This window comes from Delphinus delphis, chromosome 11 (genome assembly GCF_949987515.2).
Source record: "Delphinus delphis chromosome 11, mDelDel1.2, whole genome shotgun sequence".
NCBI lineage: Eukaryota > Metazoa > Chordata > Mammalia > Artiodactyla > Delphinidae > Delphinus > Delphinus delphis.
In genome coordinates, this window is record NC_082693.1 from 39462327 (window position 1) to 39481503 (window position 19177).

At 48.3% G+C, this 19177-nt stretch overlaps 1 protein-coding gene across 1 annotated transcript; it reads right to left on the reverse strand.

Annotated features, from left to right (window-relative positions):
* Window positions 1–903: 903 nt before the first annotated feature.
* On the reverse strand, window positions 904–18947 carry FAM186B (family with sequence similarity 186 member B). The gene is given in 12 exon segments (XM_060026203.1): window positions 904–1213; window positions 2678–2706; window positions 4942–5023; window positions 5026–5126; window positions 5840–6018; window positions 8742–8934; window positions 9418–10036; window positions 10039–11076; window positions 13212–13394; window positions 17804–17945; window positions 17947–18030; window positions 18852–18947. Coding segments are annotated over 12 exon segments (2841 nt in total). The 3' UTR covers window positions 904–1118.
* Window positions 18948–19177: the final 230 nt, after the last annotated feature.

Sequence of the window (19177 nt, forward strand, 5' to 3'; positions counted from 1 at the left end):
TCCCTTCCACTTCACCGATGTCTCCATGAAGGTCACAGTCAGGGCTAAAGTAGACCCTTCTCTCATGCCCCCTTTCACATTAGTGTTGATTCCTCATCTTGGAGAACCCTGAGGCCATGAGCCATGTAAGCAGAGATATGGCCAACTCCCAAATCTGGCTTGAAGAAATATGCCAAGAAGTACTCCTTCTCATGCCCTGGCTTCCCCAAGTTTTTTTGAGGCAATATCTTGTTTGACCAAATACATCAACTTTGCTCTGAAAAAAAAAAATGAGGTTCTTGGATAGTATTAAATAACCTCATTACCAGAAAAACACCATATACTATATCTATATATCTCCTTGGGTTTCAACCCAGCTTGGCCATCTATCAGACACTCTGCTTGTTTGCCAGAGAGCTTGCTAGAGGACAACCAAAAAGTCAAAGTCCTCCATCACCGGGGCAGGTTTAGCTGCTGGGCACCTTAATTTAAGCACAGTGCCGAAAGCGTACGGAAACATCTGAAACCTTTAAAAATGTCATTGGTGAGACTTCCCTGGCGGTCCAGTGGTTAGGACTGCACGCTTCCACTATGGGGGGCCCGGGTTTGATCCCTGGTCAAGGAACTAAGATCCCACATGCCGAGGCTTAAAGAATAGATAGTAAAAATAAATAAATAAATAATGTCATTGGCACCAAAATACAAAAATATATGTAATTAAATGTTTATAAAACACAATACTGTCAGTTTCATTATTCTGTCAAATTTAATATTCAGAATATTCTCATCTTATTTACAAAACTTGTTAGATTTCATCTCTATGCATGATGATTGCTGAGAAGTCACAGCCAACTATACATTAAAAAAACTTACTCATAGTCGTTTAATTTCCAAAGCAAAGTTATAAAATTCCCTTCAAATTATTTATAAAGCAATACATTTAGTATGAGGGCATTTTAATATGTTGGCTACAGTGGGGTGAGGCCTCCAGAAAATAAGCCTGAACGGCTAGACATGGCCCTTCCCTGCCACAGCTGTCGCTGTCCCATGTGTGTGACCTGCATCAGAAACGCCTCTCACCTTCCTCCCTCCGCCAGGCTTCCTTGTGATACGTTGAGCTGTGGCTCAGAAATTAAATCCTACTCTGGCATCATCCAAGGGCCATCAGTTTGCATCCAACATCCTCCTCTTCCTTCCAGAATTTCAACCTTAAGCAAGGATGGGTGTTCCATTCCTAAGAAACAGAATCACTGGATTGTGGGGCCTCTGAGAACAGGGTAATTTCCTAGCTAACGTTTTATCATGCCTGGTCCCTAGGTCTGGTCTGGCTAGGCGGGAGGAGGGGGAGGGGAGTGCAAGGGAGAGTGAGGATGGGGCGGTGCTCGTAAGCTGTATGAACCAACCAAAGTAGTGTCTTCCCTGAATTAAGACAATTAATTAGCGGACAGGGATGGCCTCCTAAGCCCACACCATCTAGATTTGGAACCTCCGTGTCTCTATTTCTTCCATCTTTGTCCTCACTTCTTAGAGATGCACTCACCTTTGCTCCCACACCCAGTCACACCTGGCTCTGACTTGTACTCAGTACCTTCTTCTGTTCTTACCTTCTGAGTTTCACGCTCATCATCAGTATATCTGTTACGTATTTGTCTGTCTCTGATTGATTTTAGAGTTACTGAGCCCTGCTGTGTGCAAGGCACTAATTATGGCCGTCTTGGCTGGTCGGCTCCCAGAGGGCAGACACAACACTGGGGGGATCCCTGTGACTGGTGTCTAAGTCAGTGGCCAGGTGGTCATGCATCTGGTTTCAAAAATGAGTGAGTTGAGGAGGTGTGGGTTTTAGCAATGAGGCAGAAAATTTTAAAAATAAACACATCTCTATTTTATTAAAAATGTACAGTTTGGGGACTGAAGGAGAAAAGTAGTGTTTCTCAAAGTTCTAGGATTACTTAGCAGTACCCAGAGTGTTTGTTTAAAAACACCAGCTGGGAATCTGCATTTGGAACAACTTTGAGAATCACTGGCTAAGGCATGGAGCAAGGACCGCAATTGTCTCGATCCTTCTGGCTTTTTAGGGTTCCGGGGAAGGACTCGTTTGACTTTTTACAAACAAGCTCAGCTGGCTCCTCTGGGTGTTCCTGGCCTTCCTTTCTTTGGGTCACTGAGGCACTGAAACAGTTAGTACAGTTACCGGTTGGGAAACGGATGAAACAAGGCCCTGAGATGTGAGTACCCACCCAGCCTACCCGAGAGCTTCCCTGGTCGTCTCTGGGAGACCAGTCCAGGGCTGGGCCCAGACTGACCCAGATGTGGAACTGCTTAACACAACATTTCTGCCACATCCCAGGGGCTCTGCTTCTTTTCTTGTGACTCTTCCTCCCGTTTCACGTTACAGAATACTCCCTCTTCCCTCCCCTCACTCTTTCCTGCTCCTTCCTACCCATCCACGTTTCTTCCTCTCCACCCCCATCTTGGTTGCTTCCCAGAAACCAAGTTATAAGCTCTCTCTTCTGTCGGCACCACCTTGGAAGTCTGTGAATCCATAATCACTGCATCTCAGCACACACGTGTGAACCATCGTGTACTTTGTGCAGAAATCGGCTCTGAGCAAGGGAGGGCAGGGCAGTTAGAGTCGAGGTTAAGATACTTCTCCAACTGCAGACAGCGCTCGGTGTGTACAGGCACATAGCTATCTTACCTGTCAGACAGACAGCCCAGGGGAGACACCTGTAAGACAAAGCAGAAAAAAGATCTTGGAGAAGGGCGTCTGCTGGTTTTTGAAGGACACGGTCCCAAATCACAGAGGGAAGATTAATAGCCCTTCCCCACATGCTGAGAGGACACCCCGGCGGGCGTTTGATGAGACAGGTTGCTAACGTCAGGCAGACCAGGAGAATGGGACAGTCGGTGCGAGGCTGGCCCTAGTTATGAAGCTAGCTGGTGCTGTGAACTGGACAACTTGGCCATGGGAGCTGGTCAGGTCAGCAGGATAGTGAAGAGATGAGTGACCTGGACCCACACAACAGGTGGGCCTGCAGATTTGAGGTGGGCCAGGGGCAGGCGGCCAAAGAGAGGGTGCACTTTTGGGAGTGGAAGCAGTGTGTCTCCAGAGGTGCACACGCACGGAGAACGCACAAAGAAAGCAGCACGACCACCACGCTAGGGCAGCAGTAGCCTGGGCAGCGGCAGATTCTCATGCCACAGCAGCAAGATCCCAAGACGATGGAGGCAGCACTCACACTAAAATCTCGAGGACCAGCTTGACACACAGGTAGGTGGTACCAACCTGGCATGTGGATAAAGAAAACAGAAACAGCAGGGCTTGGTCTCTACACCTGGTAGTGTGATAAACTGAAAAAACTGCTGTAGAGTTTGAAAAAGGGGAAGAAAATTGTATTCACCTAAATTCCCCTGGAAAGGAGAAACTGTCTTTGCTGGGAACAATATTTTGATTAGTGCTTAAGTCTGAAGCTGAGATCCCAGTGGCGGCATGGGTGTAGGTGGGACAGCTCTGCATGAGAGACGGGAAAGAGTTTTTGAATTTTGCATGTTAAACCAAAGAGAGAGGGGAAGAAAGGAGGCTGCTCTTCGGTACTGTTCACTGTGAGTCCCTTTCCCTATCACCCCGCTAAATTTTCAGAAAGTTATGAAGATCGTGAAATGCTTGGGGTCAAGTGGAGCGTGTATACTTGATACTTATGTGCACATATTCACGTGTGTGGGGTTGGTGCCTCAGGTTGAAACAGATGACGAGCAGAGCCCAGGCACTGGCAGGGATGCAGAGGGAGAGAAGGCGCTCAGAGAGGAGAGATACCACTATGGGGGTGCTAGAGTCAGGGGCAAGTTTAGCCAAATCTCAGCAGGTGCGGCCCCAGTTGATTTCTGGGTTACTAAATTCTGCCAGTGTTGTTTTTGGTTATTCTCAGTTCTGTTTGCTGTATCCAAATCAACTAACAACAACAACAACAACACACACACACACACACTTGGAAACTCTTCAGGAACTGAAAACCAGGTATCTATGTACTAGGTGGGCTATAATGTTGATGTCCAGCTGGGACTCTCAGGCCCACTTCAGAGCGGAATCACAGCCAAGGACCAGCCTCCTTTGATGTTGCCGTGCCACCCCGTCTTCCCTAAGTTCCTGTCGAGAGGATGAGGGCGGCAGCAGCATCTTGCAGCCTTGGTTCTGGTTAGGTCTACACTGGCAGGCATCAGTGCCCTCTCCCTGTCAAAGATATTATTGATTGTTCCCCAACCAGGGATCCAACCTGGGCCCTGGCAGTGAAAGCACCGAGTCCTAACCACTAGACTGCCAGAAAATTCCCATCCCTGTCAAAGATCTTTAACTGGGGCAGGGGCAGGGCCACAGGAGGCAGCTGGGGTTAGTAATCTAGAAAGGCTCCTTGAAACAGCCTTGAGTCTTCAATATTGACATCTTCAAGCCAAGAGAGGCAGAGTTGAACCTTCCTAACCAGAAAAGTCCCTTGTTGGCCCACTGAGTCCTGCCCGCCTCCCCTCAGCTGCTCTTCCCAGGGGCAGTTCTTGAAGGCAATAAGGAAATGACAATGCCAAAGACGGGCCCAGTTTATCCTGAGATTTTTGGTCTCTCTCATCTCTCCATACCTGCACCTGGCTCTCCTTGAGAATAACCCCCAGGCCTAGGGCAAGAAACACCTCTTGAGCAATTCACGTGCAGCCCAGGAAGCAAGTGGGAAGGAATGACTTCTGTCGTGATCTTCTGAGACGCCGTGTGGAGTCCTTTGAGAGAACTAGAATGGTGCTGGCGTGGGGACCCAAGCTCATGGCCAATGAGGCAGGTGAGCATCTCTCTGTCTGATGTGGTACAGTAAATGAGGTCATTATTAATGTTTGGAAAGATAGCTGTTGGACACAGAAGTGTGTACCCTTGGTGGGCAGATCTCCCTGAATCCAGATTAACCGTCCAGCCTTGCATCTTACCGGGCCATGAGGGACATCAAGCTTTTGTGGTAGGAGGAATGCACATCCAATGCCAACAGCCGGGGAATATCTGGGTACCCCCCAGCTGGTCCCAGGACAGGCTGGTGGGGGTCTTCTTTTCTACTGGGTGACTGGAGGAGGCCACATCAGTCTTCCAGATGGCCTCCAGCTGGTTCCCCTGTTGGCTGGGGTGTGAAGGTTGATAGTGTAAGAAGAGATGAGGAGGTCTTTACAGAAAGGGAGGGACTGGGAAGCAACAAGCTCTGCAGGGTTTTCTTCCCTTCTCAAATAGTTGTCACTGCCTTCCTTGCCGCATCTCTTCCCTTCCCAACTCTAAATCTCACCTCCTTGGGTCTCCTCTAGCTGAGGAGCTACTGGAAGAGGCTGCCAAGACAGCCCCTGTTCCTCCAGGCACATGCCCTGGGCCTGAAGCCCTGAAATGGCCACACCAGGGGGGTGTGGATGTGTCTCTTCTTGGCTGCCCAGAGACTCGTGGTGTCTCTTTGAGCCCAGGGGTCACGTGGTGGGAAGGATCAGGTTGATTTACATGGATGGACCAGTGGCAGGTGCCAGACCAATGCTCAGGGTGGAAATGGTTGTAAGTTCTCAGCTGTGGGTCCCAGGAGTCTTTCAGTTGCATAGTTTGAAACATACTTGGTCAGGCTGTGCCATGAAGCCCACACACCACATACACACATACCCCCATCTGGGCCAATGGCCAGAGCTGGGCAGGCCGCTGAGAAGCTAGGTTCCTTGCAACTCATGGGGTGAGCTTTGCCTGTCTGTGCCTTCACTGAGCTGCCAGCCACCCCGCCCCCGCACCCCGCAAGTCTGGTCACCCCTGCTCCCTGCCTCCCTCACCCACCTAGCCAGCTGCCCCTGGCTTCCATGCACCTACTGGGCCATCCGCAGGGGCACACATTGCTGGTGCTTGGTCATAAAGAGCTCCAGGTGTCGCTTGCAGGAGGGGCTGCTGGAATGGATGTTCCGCAGTAAGGATGGAGGAGGCTTGCTTTTCCTTGACTTTGGGGAGGTGACCACAGGGGTGTTCAGGTTAATGTTCCACTCCTGCTGGAGCTAAGAGGAACCAGCAGAGAGGCATCAGAGAGAAAGGAATTCATCCTCTCTCTAGTGCCAGAGGAGGCATTGCCTGACTTGGGGCAGAGCAGAAAGGGTGAGGCCCAGGGAATGCCTCCAATTAGGTATGCCTGGGACCTCAGGGTATTGCATTTCCCAGAAATTCCTTGAATTGTTCTTTGCTGGTTTAGTTCCTGTTTTCTCCTTTGCTGTGGAGAATCTGGACAATGGGCAAAACAGCAAGGAAAAAACTAAAGGAAGCCAGAGCAGCTGGAACTGTGAGAGACTCGTGTTACCGGGCCAGGCTGTGTCAGGAATGCTCTCCGTGTCTTGTCATTCAGCCTCTGCCCTGGCCCTGGGGAAGGAGCTGGAGGAACCCTCACAGCCATCTAAAGAATTATTATATATATGGTCCCTTTCCTTCTCAACCTCAAAACCAATTTAGCAAGTCAAGACACCTACAGCAGGTGATCAGGACTAATATAAGGTGACAGGAAACTGAATTGGGAGACATCCCCATGGCCAAGGCTCTTCCAACTGCCTTATGCCGGCACTTACACTGAATCCCTCAGGACACTCCTTCCCCCAGACTCTGGCCGTGGCTGCTCAGGACTCAGTGGGGTAACCTCCTGGCCCAGCCCTAGAGGAGATCTCAGCAGATTCTGAGTCACTGCTGCGGGATTCTGCAATCCCTCCAAGCCATCAGCTAGCCTCCTGTGGACCATGTCAGCACTCGCTGCTTTTCTGACCCTGGTAGCAGGGGAAAGAGTAGAGGAAACTGAAGGCAGACCTTAGAGAATAAAAATAGGTCAAACCCAATGGATTAAGACTCCGAATGACTTTGGACTCTCAACAGCAACACCAAAACCTAGAAGGCAATGAATGAGCAATGCCTTCAAAATTGTGAGGGAAAATGAATTCTAACCTAGACTTCTGTATCCAGGCAAACTGTCAATTAAGAGTCAAGGGTAGGGGGGCTTCCCTGGTGGTGCAGTGGTTAAGAATCCGCCTGCCAATGCAGGAGACACAGGTTCAAGCCCTGGTCTGGGAAGATCCCACATGCCGCGGAGCAACTAAGCCAATGCACCACAACTACTCAAGTCCATGTGCCTAGAGCCCATGCTCCATAACAAGAGAAGCCACTGCAATGAGAAGCCCACGCACTGCAATGAAGAGTAGACCCCGCTCGCCACAACTAGAGAAAGCCCGCACGCAGCAACGAAGACCCAATGCAGCCAAAAATAAAAAAATAAAATAAAAATTTTTTTAAAAAGTTAAGGGTAGGGGGCTTCCCTGGTGGCACAGTGGTTGAGAGTCTGCCTGCCGATGCAGAGGACACGGGTTCGTGACCCGGTCCGGGAGGATCCCACATGCCGCGGAGCGGCTGGGCCTGTGAGCCATGGCCGCTGAGCCTGCGCGTCCGGAGCCTGTGCTCCGCAACGGGAGAGGCCTCAACAGTGAGAGGCCCGTGTACCGCAAAAAAAAAAAAAAAAAAAAAAGTTAAGGGTAGGGACTTCCCTGGTGGTGCAATGGTTAAGAATCTGGCTGCTGGGAACTTCCCTGGTGATCCAGTGGTTAAGACTTCACCTTCCAGTGCAGGGGATGCAGGTTCAATCCCTGGTCAGGGAGCTAAGATCCCACATGCCTTGCAGCCAAAAAAACCAAAACACAGAACAGAAGCAATATTTTAACAAATTTAATAAAGACTTTAAAAATGGTCCACATCAAAGAATCTGCCTGCCAATGCAGGGGACACAGGTTTGAGCCCTGGTCCCAGAAGATCCCACATGCCGCAGAGCAGCTAAGCCCGTGCACAACTCCTGAGCCTGTGCTCTAGAGCCCACGAGCTACAACTACTGAAGCCCATGCACCTAGAGCCCGTGCTCCGCAACAAGAGAAGCCACCGCAATAAGAAGCCCATGCACTGCAACGAAGAGCAGCCCCCGCTCGCTGCAACTAGAGAAAGCCTGAGTGCACAGTAACGAAGACCCAATGCAGCCAAAAAAAAAAAAGTTCTACCTCGTAACAACAAAAACAAAGCACAAAAAAAAAAAAAAAGGGCTTCCCTGGTGGCGCAGTGGTTGAGAGTCTGCCTGCCGATGCAGGGGACACAGGTTCGTGCCCCGGTCTGGGAAGGTCCCACATGCCGCGGAGCGGCTGGGCCCGTAAGCCATGGCCGCTGAGCCTGCGCGTCCGGAGCCTGTGCTCCGCAGTGGGAGAGGCCACAACAGTGAGAGGCCCGTGTACCGCAAAAAAAAAAAAAGAAAAAAGAGAGAGAGAAAGCAGGGGAGCTGTCCCCAGAGAGAAGAAAAGGGAGTCGCCAGCACGAGGGTGAAGAAGACAGCTGTGACCAAGCCTGGAGAGCAAGCAGATCAGACAAGAGCAGGACAGGGAGACCCACAGGGGAGGGAGAATCTGAGCACAGAGTCAGGACTGCAGGCTCCAACTACCTCCCCTCCAGAAGAAGCTTTCTTGTCCAGCTCCTTTGGAGGGTTCCTCCCTCTCTTGCTCTCCCCATATATAGAGATTGGAAAACTGGCCTTCCTTACGCTCAGGCTGTCTCCTGCCTTCCCCTCTTCCTGGTTCAGAGGCTTTAATCTGCTCTCTTACTTCCCAACTGCTCTCCCGCGCCCAGGTACACCCCACAGCCCCATGGCTCCACCCTGGTCCCATCCCTGCCGGCTGTGCTGACCCCTGAGAAGGTCGCCGGGTGGGAGGCCCACTTTGGGGAACATGGTCATCATGCTGCTCAGGCACTCTCGGCGCTTCTCCTCCAGGTCCCTCTGCTTGTCTGTCCAGGCCTGAAGCTGGAGGTTCTGCAGGCGGTCGACGTTTTCCAGGAAGAGGTAGAGGTTCTGGGCCTTGTAGGCAGCCCCAGCTTCTCGCACAACTTGTACGTGGTTGATCACTTCTTGTCTGGGAAGAGAGGGAAGTGATTTAGTGGGTGAAGGAGACTCCTCCTGCCCCCAACTCTCTGTTAACCAGAGATGACTCTGTGTCTGTGAGAGCTGGGGAAAACAGGGAGCAGAGAAGCAGGAGGTGGTGTCAGGTGAGGAGGCTCGGGCTGGGCTGGAAACAGGAATAAAAGTAAGGCAAATGGGGGAGCGTGTTAGGCGGGTTACAGACAGGGCAGTAGGAAGACAGGAAGAAAGGCTTGCAGGAAAGCTCACTAGAGGGAGAGCAGTGTGTAAGTGTTTGACCTCCCACACCTTCAGGGCTGCCCAAGGCTCCGAGGTCAGGTGTCCTTCGCAGGTACCCTCCCTCGGGGGGACCTTGTCCAGGCCTGGGGTGATTCTCCCCATCCCACTTGCCCCAGGCTCCTCCTTTCTCACTGGGTTCTGGCTCTGCCCATATATGGCAGCGGTGGGTGGGTGCCGGTGGGTGCCAGGGAGGACCTACCGGAGGCTCTGGAAATGTCTGTAGAGGATGTACTCATGGCATAGGCACCACAGCTTGAGCGCGTTCAGCTCCACGGCGGTGGTCGTGAGCTCCCGCACCTTGTTGCGCAGGTAGTGGGGCAGCCCCAGCTGATCCTCCTCAGTCAGGAGCTGCAGGTTCTTCCTCTGGGCCTCCACGTCCACGTGGTATACCTTCCCCTTCAGAGTTACTGGGGATGTATGCAAAGGGGGCTGGGCCACTTCTCGGAGGGATGTCCCCGTGACAGGAAGGGAGGCCGTCTTCTTGGGCTTCGTGGGAACACAGCGGGCCCGTGGTTTCTGAGTAAACTCGGCTGAACTCATGGTCCTCTGGTTTCCGGGGGCAGGCTGCTGGGTCTTAGGGGACCTGGGCAAGTGTGGCCTCCTGCCTTGGTGAGCAGATTGGGCCTGGCTTGAGGGAGGTGCCAGTGATGCCTCCTCCAAGTCCCTCCATCGACTGGTGGGCATGAAGCCCATTCTCTCCACGTCCTCTCCTGTCCGCTCCGGCCCCCTCCATGGGCCCCCTTGCTCCTGGGCCAATCTCCGCTGCCACCCCCTTGCTGCTTCCCCCTGCTCCCACTGCTGCTGCTTCTCCCGGTGTCCCGCTCCAGCAGGGCCCACTTCTCTTGCCACTGCAGCCACATCTCCTCCTCCAGCCACTGCTGCCTTCGCCTCTCCCAGCTGAGTTCCTCTTCCCAGTGCTCTGCCTTGCTCTCCAAGGCCACCTTCCTAGAGCTCTCTGGGGACAGCTGCTTCTGAAAATGGGACTTCATCTGGAGTCCTTCCTTCTCCTGGGTCACTTCCTGGAAGAAGTCCTTCTGGTCTTTGACTTTGTGGCCTGGGCTTTCTGCTGACGGTCTTTCCCATTTCTTAGGAAACTTGTGATCCACGGAGGATGGCAACACAGGCTGAAGATTTTCAGTGTCCTTGCTGCTGTACACATCTGCAGTCCTTGAATGCACAGTCATGGTGGAAAGTGGTTGACATGTGGAAGGCCTAGCGCTACTCTCCCAGGTCATGGCCAGGCGACTTGGGGAGAGTGGTGAAAACTGCTCCTCCTTCTTGGGCTCCTGTTGGGTTTCCTCTATGACTGTTTCTTTCTTTCGGAGGGCCTCTTTCTTGGCAGGGGCTGGCGAGTCAACCAAGATCTTGACTGAGTATTCTGCTTGACCTCTAGCAGACTAAGCCTTGTTCAGCTGGAACTCTAAGGCACGCTTCCTCAGGAGAAGGTCATGGTACTTTCCCCCTAGAATTTCTACCTGCTTTAGTAGGGCATCTCTCTTACTCTTGAGGACTTGGAGGGACTTCTGGAAATACAGCCTCTGGCTGCTGAGTTCTTTGGTCATCTCTATTTTCAGGTGCCTGTATTTGGCCTCCAGGCTTCTGTTCTCCTTGTGCTGGAGCATCAAGGCCTTGTTGAGGTTCTCGACCACAGCAGACATGTACCTGATGGCCCGAACCTCCCCCTGGTTGAACATCGTGGAGTCCAGGAGTTCCTGCAGCATGGACTTCACCTCGGAGACCCTTATGCAGGTAGTGTGCTTGTCCTGGAGCATCTGCTCTGGGCTCAGTGGCTGAGGGCAGGATGTCACTTTTTGTGGGCTTTGTTCCCACCAGCCCTGCCAGAAGGTGTGTTTGGACACTAGGAGAGGTGGAGAGAACAAAGGCAATAAACTCCCATGGATCCAAGGATTATACTGATTCTCCACACCCTGCTTGGCCAAATTCCCATCCAACCTTCTTAGGGCTTTGGCAATAAGGAGCTGGGGCATTATATGAGGCCGGGGGAGATATTGTCAGGAGAGATCTCTGCTGGGCTCAGAGCTTGCTCAGAGCTTACCTGTCAGGGTCTGTCAGCTCCACAGCACCTGCAGGACCCAGAGGGGTCTGGACCAATTCGATCCAGTTCAACCCAATTCAACACACTGCTGATCCTCCATATTTCCCTGGAGTAGAGTGATTTTTCTAATCACGCTACTTCCCAGTCTCAATATCTCTGTTTGGCTACCTATTGCCAACTATCTAAATTCTGGAAGCCCACCTGGCACTTAGACTCTAGATCACCTGGGAAGTTGTATTTCCCTTTCCTGTTACCACTGGACTGTGTTTGTAGAGAATTTATCACGTGGTCCTGCAGTGGTTTATATTCTTTTATAATGACTAATGTCTTTTTCCATTTTGGGGGTCATGAACTCCTATGATACTTTGATGAAAGCAGGAAAATGTACATAAACACCAATTGTGCACTTTGTGTTCAAACCCATTCATATGCAGACTTCAGCTCCTCAGGGATGGTCCATGGTCATAGCTGTATCCCCTTGGATCTACTAGGTGTAGAGCTGCTGGAGGGATTATCTTGGAGCATCCATTCATTTCTCATTCAGTGAACATCACTGGCAGACAAAACACTGGCTAACTTTGGATGAGGGGCTAAAGGCAATATGGAAATTAAATGACACTGAAATCAAGCCAGCATTTAGCTAATACTGTCAGAGAGGCCATATGCTCTAATGGTTCAGAGCATGGATTCTAGAGTCAGATAACTCGGGCTTGAATCCCATCCCTACCACTTGCCTCAGGCAAGTTTCCTAACTTCTCAGCACCTCTATTTCTGAAAAATGGGGATAATCACAGCATTTACTTCATGGGACGTAAGTAGATTATGCATGTTTAGTACCAAGCACTGTACCAGGTACCTAGAAAGTGCTCAATACCTAATCCCTAAAAAAATGAATAAGACACAGCCTTTGCCCTCCAGAAATGTATAACCTAGCAAGGAAATAAATCAAGTAAACAAATAACTATATTTCAAGACATAATATGACAAGGATAGTAGGAGACATTGTCTCCTTCTCCTCCACCTTTCCTTGCTTCCTCCCTCCCCCAGCTATCGACCTTGCTTAACTGGTAAGGAACCTGGCCATGAAAATCAATGGTAAAATGATAATGTCAGCTCTTGTTTATTAAGCCCTGAGTGTGTGTTCTGAGCACAGTGCCAGATGCCTCACACCACGTGCAACCCTGTAAGGAAGACAATGCTCTCCTCACTTTGCATATGAGGAAAGTGAGGTTCAGAGAGAGGAAGTAACTTGCCCAAAGTCACACAGCTAGAAATTGGGATTCAAACTCAGGTTTGTCTGACTCCGAAGCCCATGCTCTCGAGTAAGATTAAGAAGCCAGAAAACCTATGCGTGGGGCCTAGTTTTGCCACAGGCTTTCCTTGTGGATCCTTCTCTCCTCTGAGCTTCAATGTTCTCATCTACAAAATGTGGCAGTTAGATAATCCGGGCCCATTCTAGTGCTGAGAGAAGTGACATTTCAAGGTTGAGCCATGTTGCTGACTGGCTACTTCTGGAGTAGCCACAATCGAGAAGGTTCTAGAAGGGCCTCCAGCTGAGTCTCACCAGACTGCTTGGCTCTGCATCTGGGTTTGGTTTAAGGAAAGGATGTTCCTCTAGCTCTAGCTATAAACTCCACCCTTTCTGACCTTCCAGCCTTGTTCCCCAGAACCTGCACGAGGCCACAGCTCCAGGGACCACCAACGAGGACCTGTCTCCACATCACACCTTCCTTCAGCCCTGAGGGACAGCCCAGAACTGCTCACTTCTCAGCTTGGGTCCACCACCCCAACCTCTTACCACTGACCATCCATCTCAGCTAAAGCTTTTGTTATGGAGGAGAATCAGAAAGACTCCCATAGACCCTGGTGTGTGACTTCTTTCCTTGAGATGGCATCTGCCCCACCCAGCTCCCCTGCCAGGTGCTCCTGGAACCTACTTTGTGCCCCTTTCCTTTGTCCTTCAATGAGAGTGGAGCAGAGGGAAATGAGAGACTCAATGCCTCCTTTGGTGGCGATGAGGGAGAGAGGTAACCCCTTCTCCATCACCTCGATCCATTCATCCAGGGCTTCCTCTTCCTCCTCACTCTTCCTGTTCCTGATCTCATAGGTCAGACTGTCACCTGGAGAGAGAGTGGGAGATGCAGGCTGAGAATAGTCTGTCCTCTAGGGAGCCCCAAATAGCCCTATAGGATAGGGGTTACACCAGCAGGCTTTGAGGTTGGATTGGTTTAACCTCTTATTAGCTGTATGATGTTGAGCAAGTCACTTATTTCCCTAGCCTTAGTATCCTTGCCAAAAAAGGGTTGGCTATGGATTAAATGAGATAATACAAGTGAAATGATTAACATGAGACCTGCCCTGTAGAAAATATGCATAGACATAAAACAGCACTGTTGTACTACAAAGCCAGCAATGCGCCTATCTTGTTATTGCTCTATCCTCACTGCCTAGTCCAATATCTGGACAATTAAATGAATTAACTGCAGTCAACAGCCCTGCTTAGTTCTTGGGGGCAGCTGAAGGACCACTGAACCGAGAGCTCCTCAGGGGCAGGGCAATGTGAGTAGGGGTAGGGCATATCCCTATACCATCTTCCTCCAACACTGCAGCATCCACCATACCTCACACCAGACTGAGGTCTCCTGATCGGATAACTCTGATCTTAACGGGGGTAGCATCTGGCTCCAGGGCTGCATGCAGCTGGTCCACACCCAAATGGCTATACCAGTTGCTTACAGCTGGCACCAGTGCTGTTTGGCTCAGTATCCATTCAGTACTTTGAATATCACCCTTGAGTCCCTCTATAAAATAGCTAGTGTGCTCCACAAAAAACAATTAGAACTAATAAACAAATTCAATAAAGTTACAGGATCCAAAATCAACATATAAAAGTCAGTTGCGGGCTTCCCTGGTGGCGCAGTGGTTGAGAGTCTGCCTGCCGATGCAGGGGACACGGGTTCGTGCCCCGGTCCGGGAAGATCCCACATGCCGCGGAGCGGCTGGGCCCGTGAGCCATGGCCGCTGAGCCTGCGCGTCCGGAGCCTGTGCTCTGCAGCGGGAGAGGCCACAACAGTGAGAGGCCCGCGTACCGTACCGCAACAAAACAAAAAAAACAAACAAACAAACAAAAAAAAGTCAGTTGCATTTCTACACACTAACAATTAACTATCCAAAAAGAAATAAAGAAAACAATCCCATTTACAATAGCATCAAAACAATAAAATACTTAGGAATACATTTAACAAAGGAGGTGAAGGATCTCTACAGTGAAAACCATAAGACATGAATGAAAGAAATTAAAGAAGACACGTGTAAATGGAAAGATAACCCATGTTCATGGATCAGAAAAATTAATATTGTTAAAATGTCTATACTATCCAAAGTCATCCATAGATTCAGTGCAATCCCTATCAAAATCTCAATGGCATTTTCCACAGAACTAGGAAGAACAATCCTGAAATTCATACGGAACCACAAAAGACCCCAAATAGCCAAAGCATTCTTGAGAAAGAAAAACAAGGCTGGAGGCATCACACTACCTGATTTTAAGCTATATTACAAAGCTATAGTAAACAAAACACTATGGCACGGGCATATAAACAGACACATAGATAAATGGGCCAGAATCAAGAGCTCAGAAATAAACCCATGCATATACGGTCAGCTAATATTTGACAAGGGACCCAAGAACACTCAATGGGGAAAGGATAATCTCTTCAATAAGTGGTGCTGGTAAACGTGTACATTTACATGCAAAAAAATGAAATTGGGGCTTCCCTGGTGGCACAGTGGTTGAGAGTCCGCCTGCCGATGCAGGGGACACGGGTTCGTGCCCCGGTCCAGGAAGATCCCACATGCCACAGAGTGGCTAGGCCCGTGAGCCATGGCTGCTGAGCCTGTGCTCCGCAACGGGAGAGGCCACGACAGTGAGAGGCCCGCGTACTGCAAAAAAAAAAAACAAAAAAAACCCCACGAAATTGGACTCGTATCTTATACCACTCACAAAAATTAACTCTAAATTAATTAAAAACTTAAATACAAGCCCAGAAACCATAAAACTCCTAAAAGAAAACATAGGGGAAAAGCTTCTTGATATTGGTCTTGGCAATGATTTTTTTTGGGTATGACATCAAAAGCAAAGGCAACAAAAGCAAAAATAAATAAGTGGAACTACATCAAATTTAAAAGTTTCTGCACAGTAAAAGAAATGATTATCAAAAAAAAAAAAAAAGAAATGATTATCAAAGTGAAAAGCCTCAACCTACAGAACGGGAGAAAGTACATGCAAACCATGTATTTAATAAGGAGTTAATATCCAAAATCTATAAGGAACTCACACAACTTAATAGCAAAAAAACAAATAATCCGATTAAAAGATGGGCAAAGGATATGAATAGACATTTTTCTAAAGAAGATATACAAATGGCCAACAGGTATATGAAAAGGTGTTCAACATCACTAATTATCAGGGAAATGCAAATCAAAGCCACAACGAGATAGTACCTCAGACCTGTTAGGATGGCTATTATGTATAAAAGACGAGATAACAAGCAATGGTGAGGACCTGAAGAAAAGGGGACCCTTGTGCACTGTTGGTGGGAATGTAAATTGGTATAACCATTTTGGAAACCAGTATGGAGGTTCCTAAAAAAAATTAAAAATAGAATTACCATATAGTCCAGCAATCCCACTTCTGGGTATATATCCATAGGAAACAAAATCACTGTCTCCAAGAGATTTCTGCATGCCCATGTTCACTGAAGCATAATTTACAACAGTCAAGACATGGAAAAAACCTAAGTGTCAGTCAGTGGATGAATGGATAGAGAAAATGTAGTATATATAATGAAATACAGATAGTCCCCCACTTATGATGGTTCAACTTATGATTTATTGACTTTACAATGAGGCGAAAGTGACACACATTCAGTAGAAGTCATGCTTTGAATTTTGATCTTTTCCCATGCTAGTGAAATATGGTACAATACTCTCTCATGATGCTAGGCTGTAACAGCAAGCTACAGCTCTAAGTGGCCACAAAATCACAGGGGTAAACAACAGATACACTTACAACCATCTGTATGCATACAGCCATTCTGTTTTTCACTTTCAGTATAGTCTTCAATAAGTTACATGAGATATTAAACACTTTATTATAAAATAGGCTTTGTGTTAGATGATCTTGCCCAACTGTAGGCTAATGCAAGTGTTCTGAACACATTTAAGGTAGGCTAGGCTAAACTGTGATGTTTGGCAGGTTAGGTGTATTAAACACATTTTCAATTTATGGTATTTTCAACTTATGATAGGGTTATTGGGACATAACCCCATCATAAGCTAAGGAAGATCTATATTATTAAGTCATAAAACAGAAGGAAATCCTGCCATTTGCAACAACATGAATGGACCCTGAGGGTATCACACTAAGTGAAATAAGTCAGACAGAGAAAGAAAGACAAATACTGTACAATCTCACTTATATGTGGAATCTAAAAAAAGTTGAACTCACAGAAACAGAGAGTAAATTGGTGGTTATCAGAGGCTGGGAGGTGAGAGAAATGGGGAGATGTTGGTCAAAGGGTACAAACTTTCAATTATAAGATGAATAAGTTCTGGATATCTAATGTACAGCATGGTGACTACAGTTAATAATACTGTATTGTATACAGGCATACCGCATTTTATTGCACTTTGCTTTACTGTTGTTTGCAAATACTGCATTTTTTAAAAATTGAAAGTTTGTGCAAACCCTGCATTGTCAGATGATGGTTAGCACTTTTTAGCAATAAAGTATATTTAATGTTCATTGTTTTCTTAGACATAATGCTATTGCACACTTAATAGACTACAGTATAAACATAACTTTTACAGGTACTGGGAAGCCAAAACATTCACATGATTCACTTTATTATGATATCCACTTTATTGTGGTGGTCTAGAACTGAACCTGCAATACCCAAGGTATGCCTATATTTGAAATTCGCTAAGAGAGTAGATCTTAAATATTCTCACCACACACACAACAAAGGATGACTATGTGAGGTGACATGTTATTGTGATAATCATTTCATTATATACATATATATGTTTATATATAAAATAATCACATGTACACTTTAAATTTACAATGTTGTTTGTCAGTTATATCTCAATAAAGCTGAAAAAATAAAACAGCTAGTGTGAGTTTGCACTTAGGTTCTATCTTACTAAAAAATGAGATGTAATAATGAACCCAGGACTTAGGCTTCATCACATATGCACCTAATATCACAATCTATTATGTTTTGGACAATGACATGCTTGCCTCTCTAGGGAATAGAGGTGATATGCTACGACATGAGTGGGACAATGTTTCACTGGAGAGGCGCTGCGATGTGTCTTTTGCGCCCTCTGCACCCACCGCCCTGCACTCCCCTCCCAGCAAATGCTGACCTAGGGTAGGGGAAAGGAGGAGGCTGAGTGAGCTGGCACCAGCATCTTGGGGGGGAAGGCACCCACCCTCAGGACTGCACCCAGCCTGCAAACTCACCCCAGTCACCTAGCCAGTGGAGAATTTCATACAAGTGCTTCTCTTTAGTCTTAGCATCGTTGGAGAATGAGGTAATTTTCTCCAGCAAGATGAATCTGTTCTTGCCCTTTTGCTCTGTCTGGTGAGATTTTGCCTTTTTTTTTGAAATCATATCCTAATTCTTCCTGGAAGCGGCTGATGACACAGTTGACATTGTCCAAGATGTCTGAGAGCTGGGAAGAAATATCCTATATGGGAGGCAGCAGACTGTAGTGTTTTGGGGTGTGAACTCTGGTGCCAGATGCCATGTCCTAGTAGTGTGATCTTAGACAAGTCAGTTAATTTCTTGGGGCCTCAGTTTTCTTATTTGTAAAGTGTAGATAATTATAGTACCTGTGTCACAGGGCTTTTGTAAAGATTAAATGAACCAGTATTTGTAAAGCACTTAGGACAGCGCCTGGCACATAAAATAAGTGTTAGCTCTAATTACTGTCATTTTGATTATTAAGACCAGCTCAGGGAGAGAATACTAAAAATCCACAGCAAACATTTCTTCAGAATTTCAGAATTTGCTGGGGACTTCTGGACATCTCTCCTCACAAGGATCCAGAGGCAACGAACTAGAAAAATGAGGCCCCAAGAAACCCTCAGGATCGGAGGCTCCCGTTAAAAAAATGCACCAGAGGCTCACGTGCAGGGTGATTTGAATCTTTGGCCATTTCCCTGTGAGTTTCTAGGGCTCAGCTTGGGGCAGTCTGACAGGTTGCCAAGAACAGACCCCAATCAGGAACTCTGGGCCCCTCCTCCTGCCCTGGTAGGACCCACCACGATGTGTCTCAGGGCCAACCTAGGGCTTCCCTGTGGGCTGTCTGCTTCCTGGGCCCATCCCTGCCTCGGGGGCAGTTTGATTCCAGCTCACCCTCCACTGAACTGTCCACAAACCCAGCTTGCTGAGGATCCCAGGACCCCTGAGGGCCCAGAGCTGGAATCTTACCCAAATCTGGGCTCAGTCCCTAGCCTCCACATCAGACCCCAACAGAAGGATGACACCCTCATCTCAAGGGGTTACCTCCTGAGCCCGAGTTAGTTGGGCAGCCTCAATTCTTGAGATGATGGCTTTCACCGACACAGGGGTCACCAACAGTAGGGGCTCGTCTTTCTCCATTTGGGATCACTCTGTCAGTCACAAAGATGTCCGGTGTCTCTGGTACAGGGGCCTGGACACACGATGTTGGCTGCTTGGGGGTTAAGGACTCCAGGGCAGCTTCTGAGTACCCTCTTCCTAGCCACAGCTCCCTGTAACTGCCAGACATCACGTTCCAACTGACCTTCTTTTCTCCAGTGACATCATGAGGTTGATTGGAAGAATGACTCCCTGTCATCTATCTGCTTGAT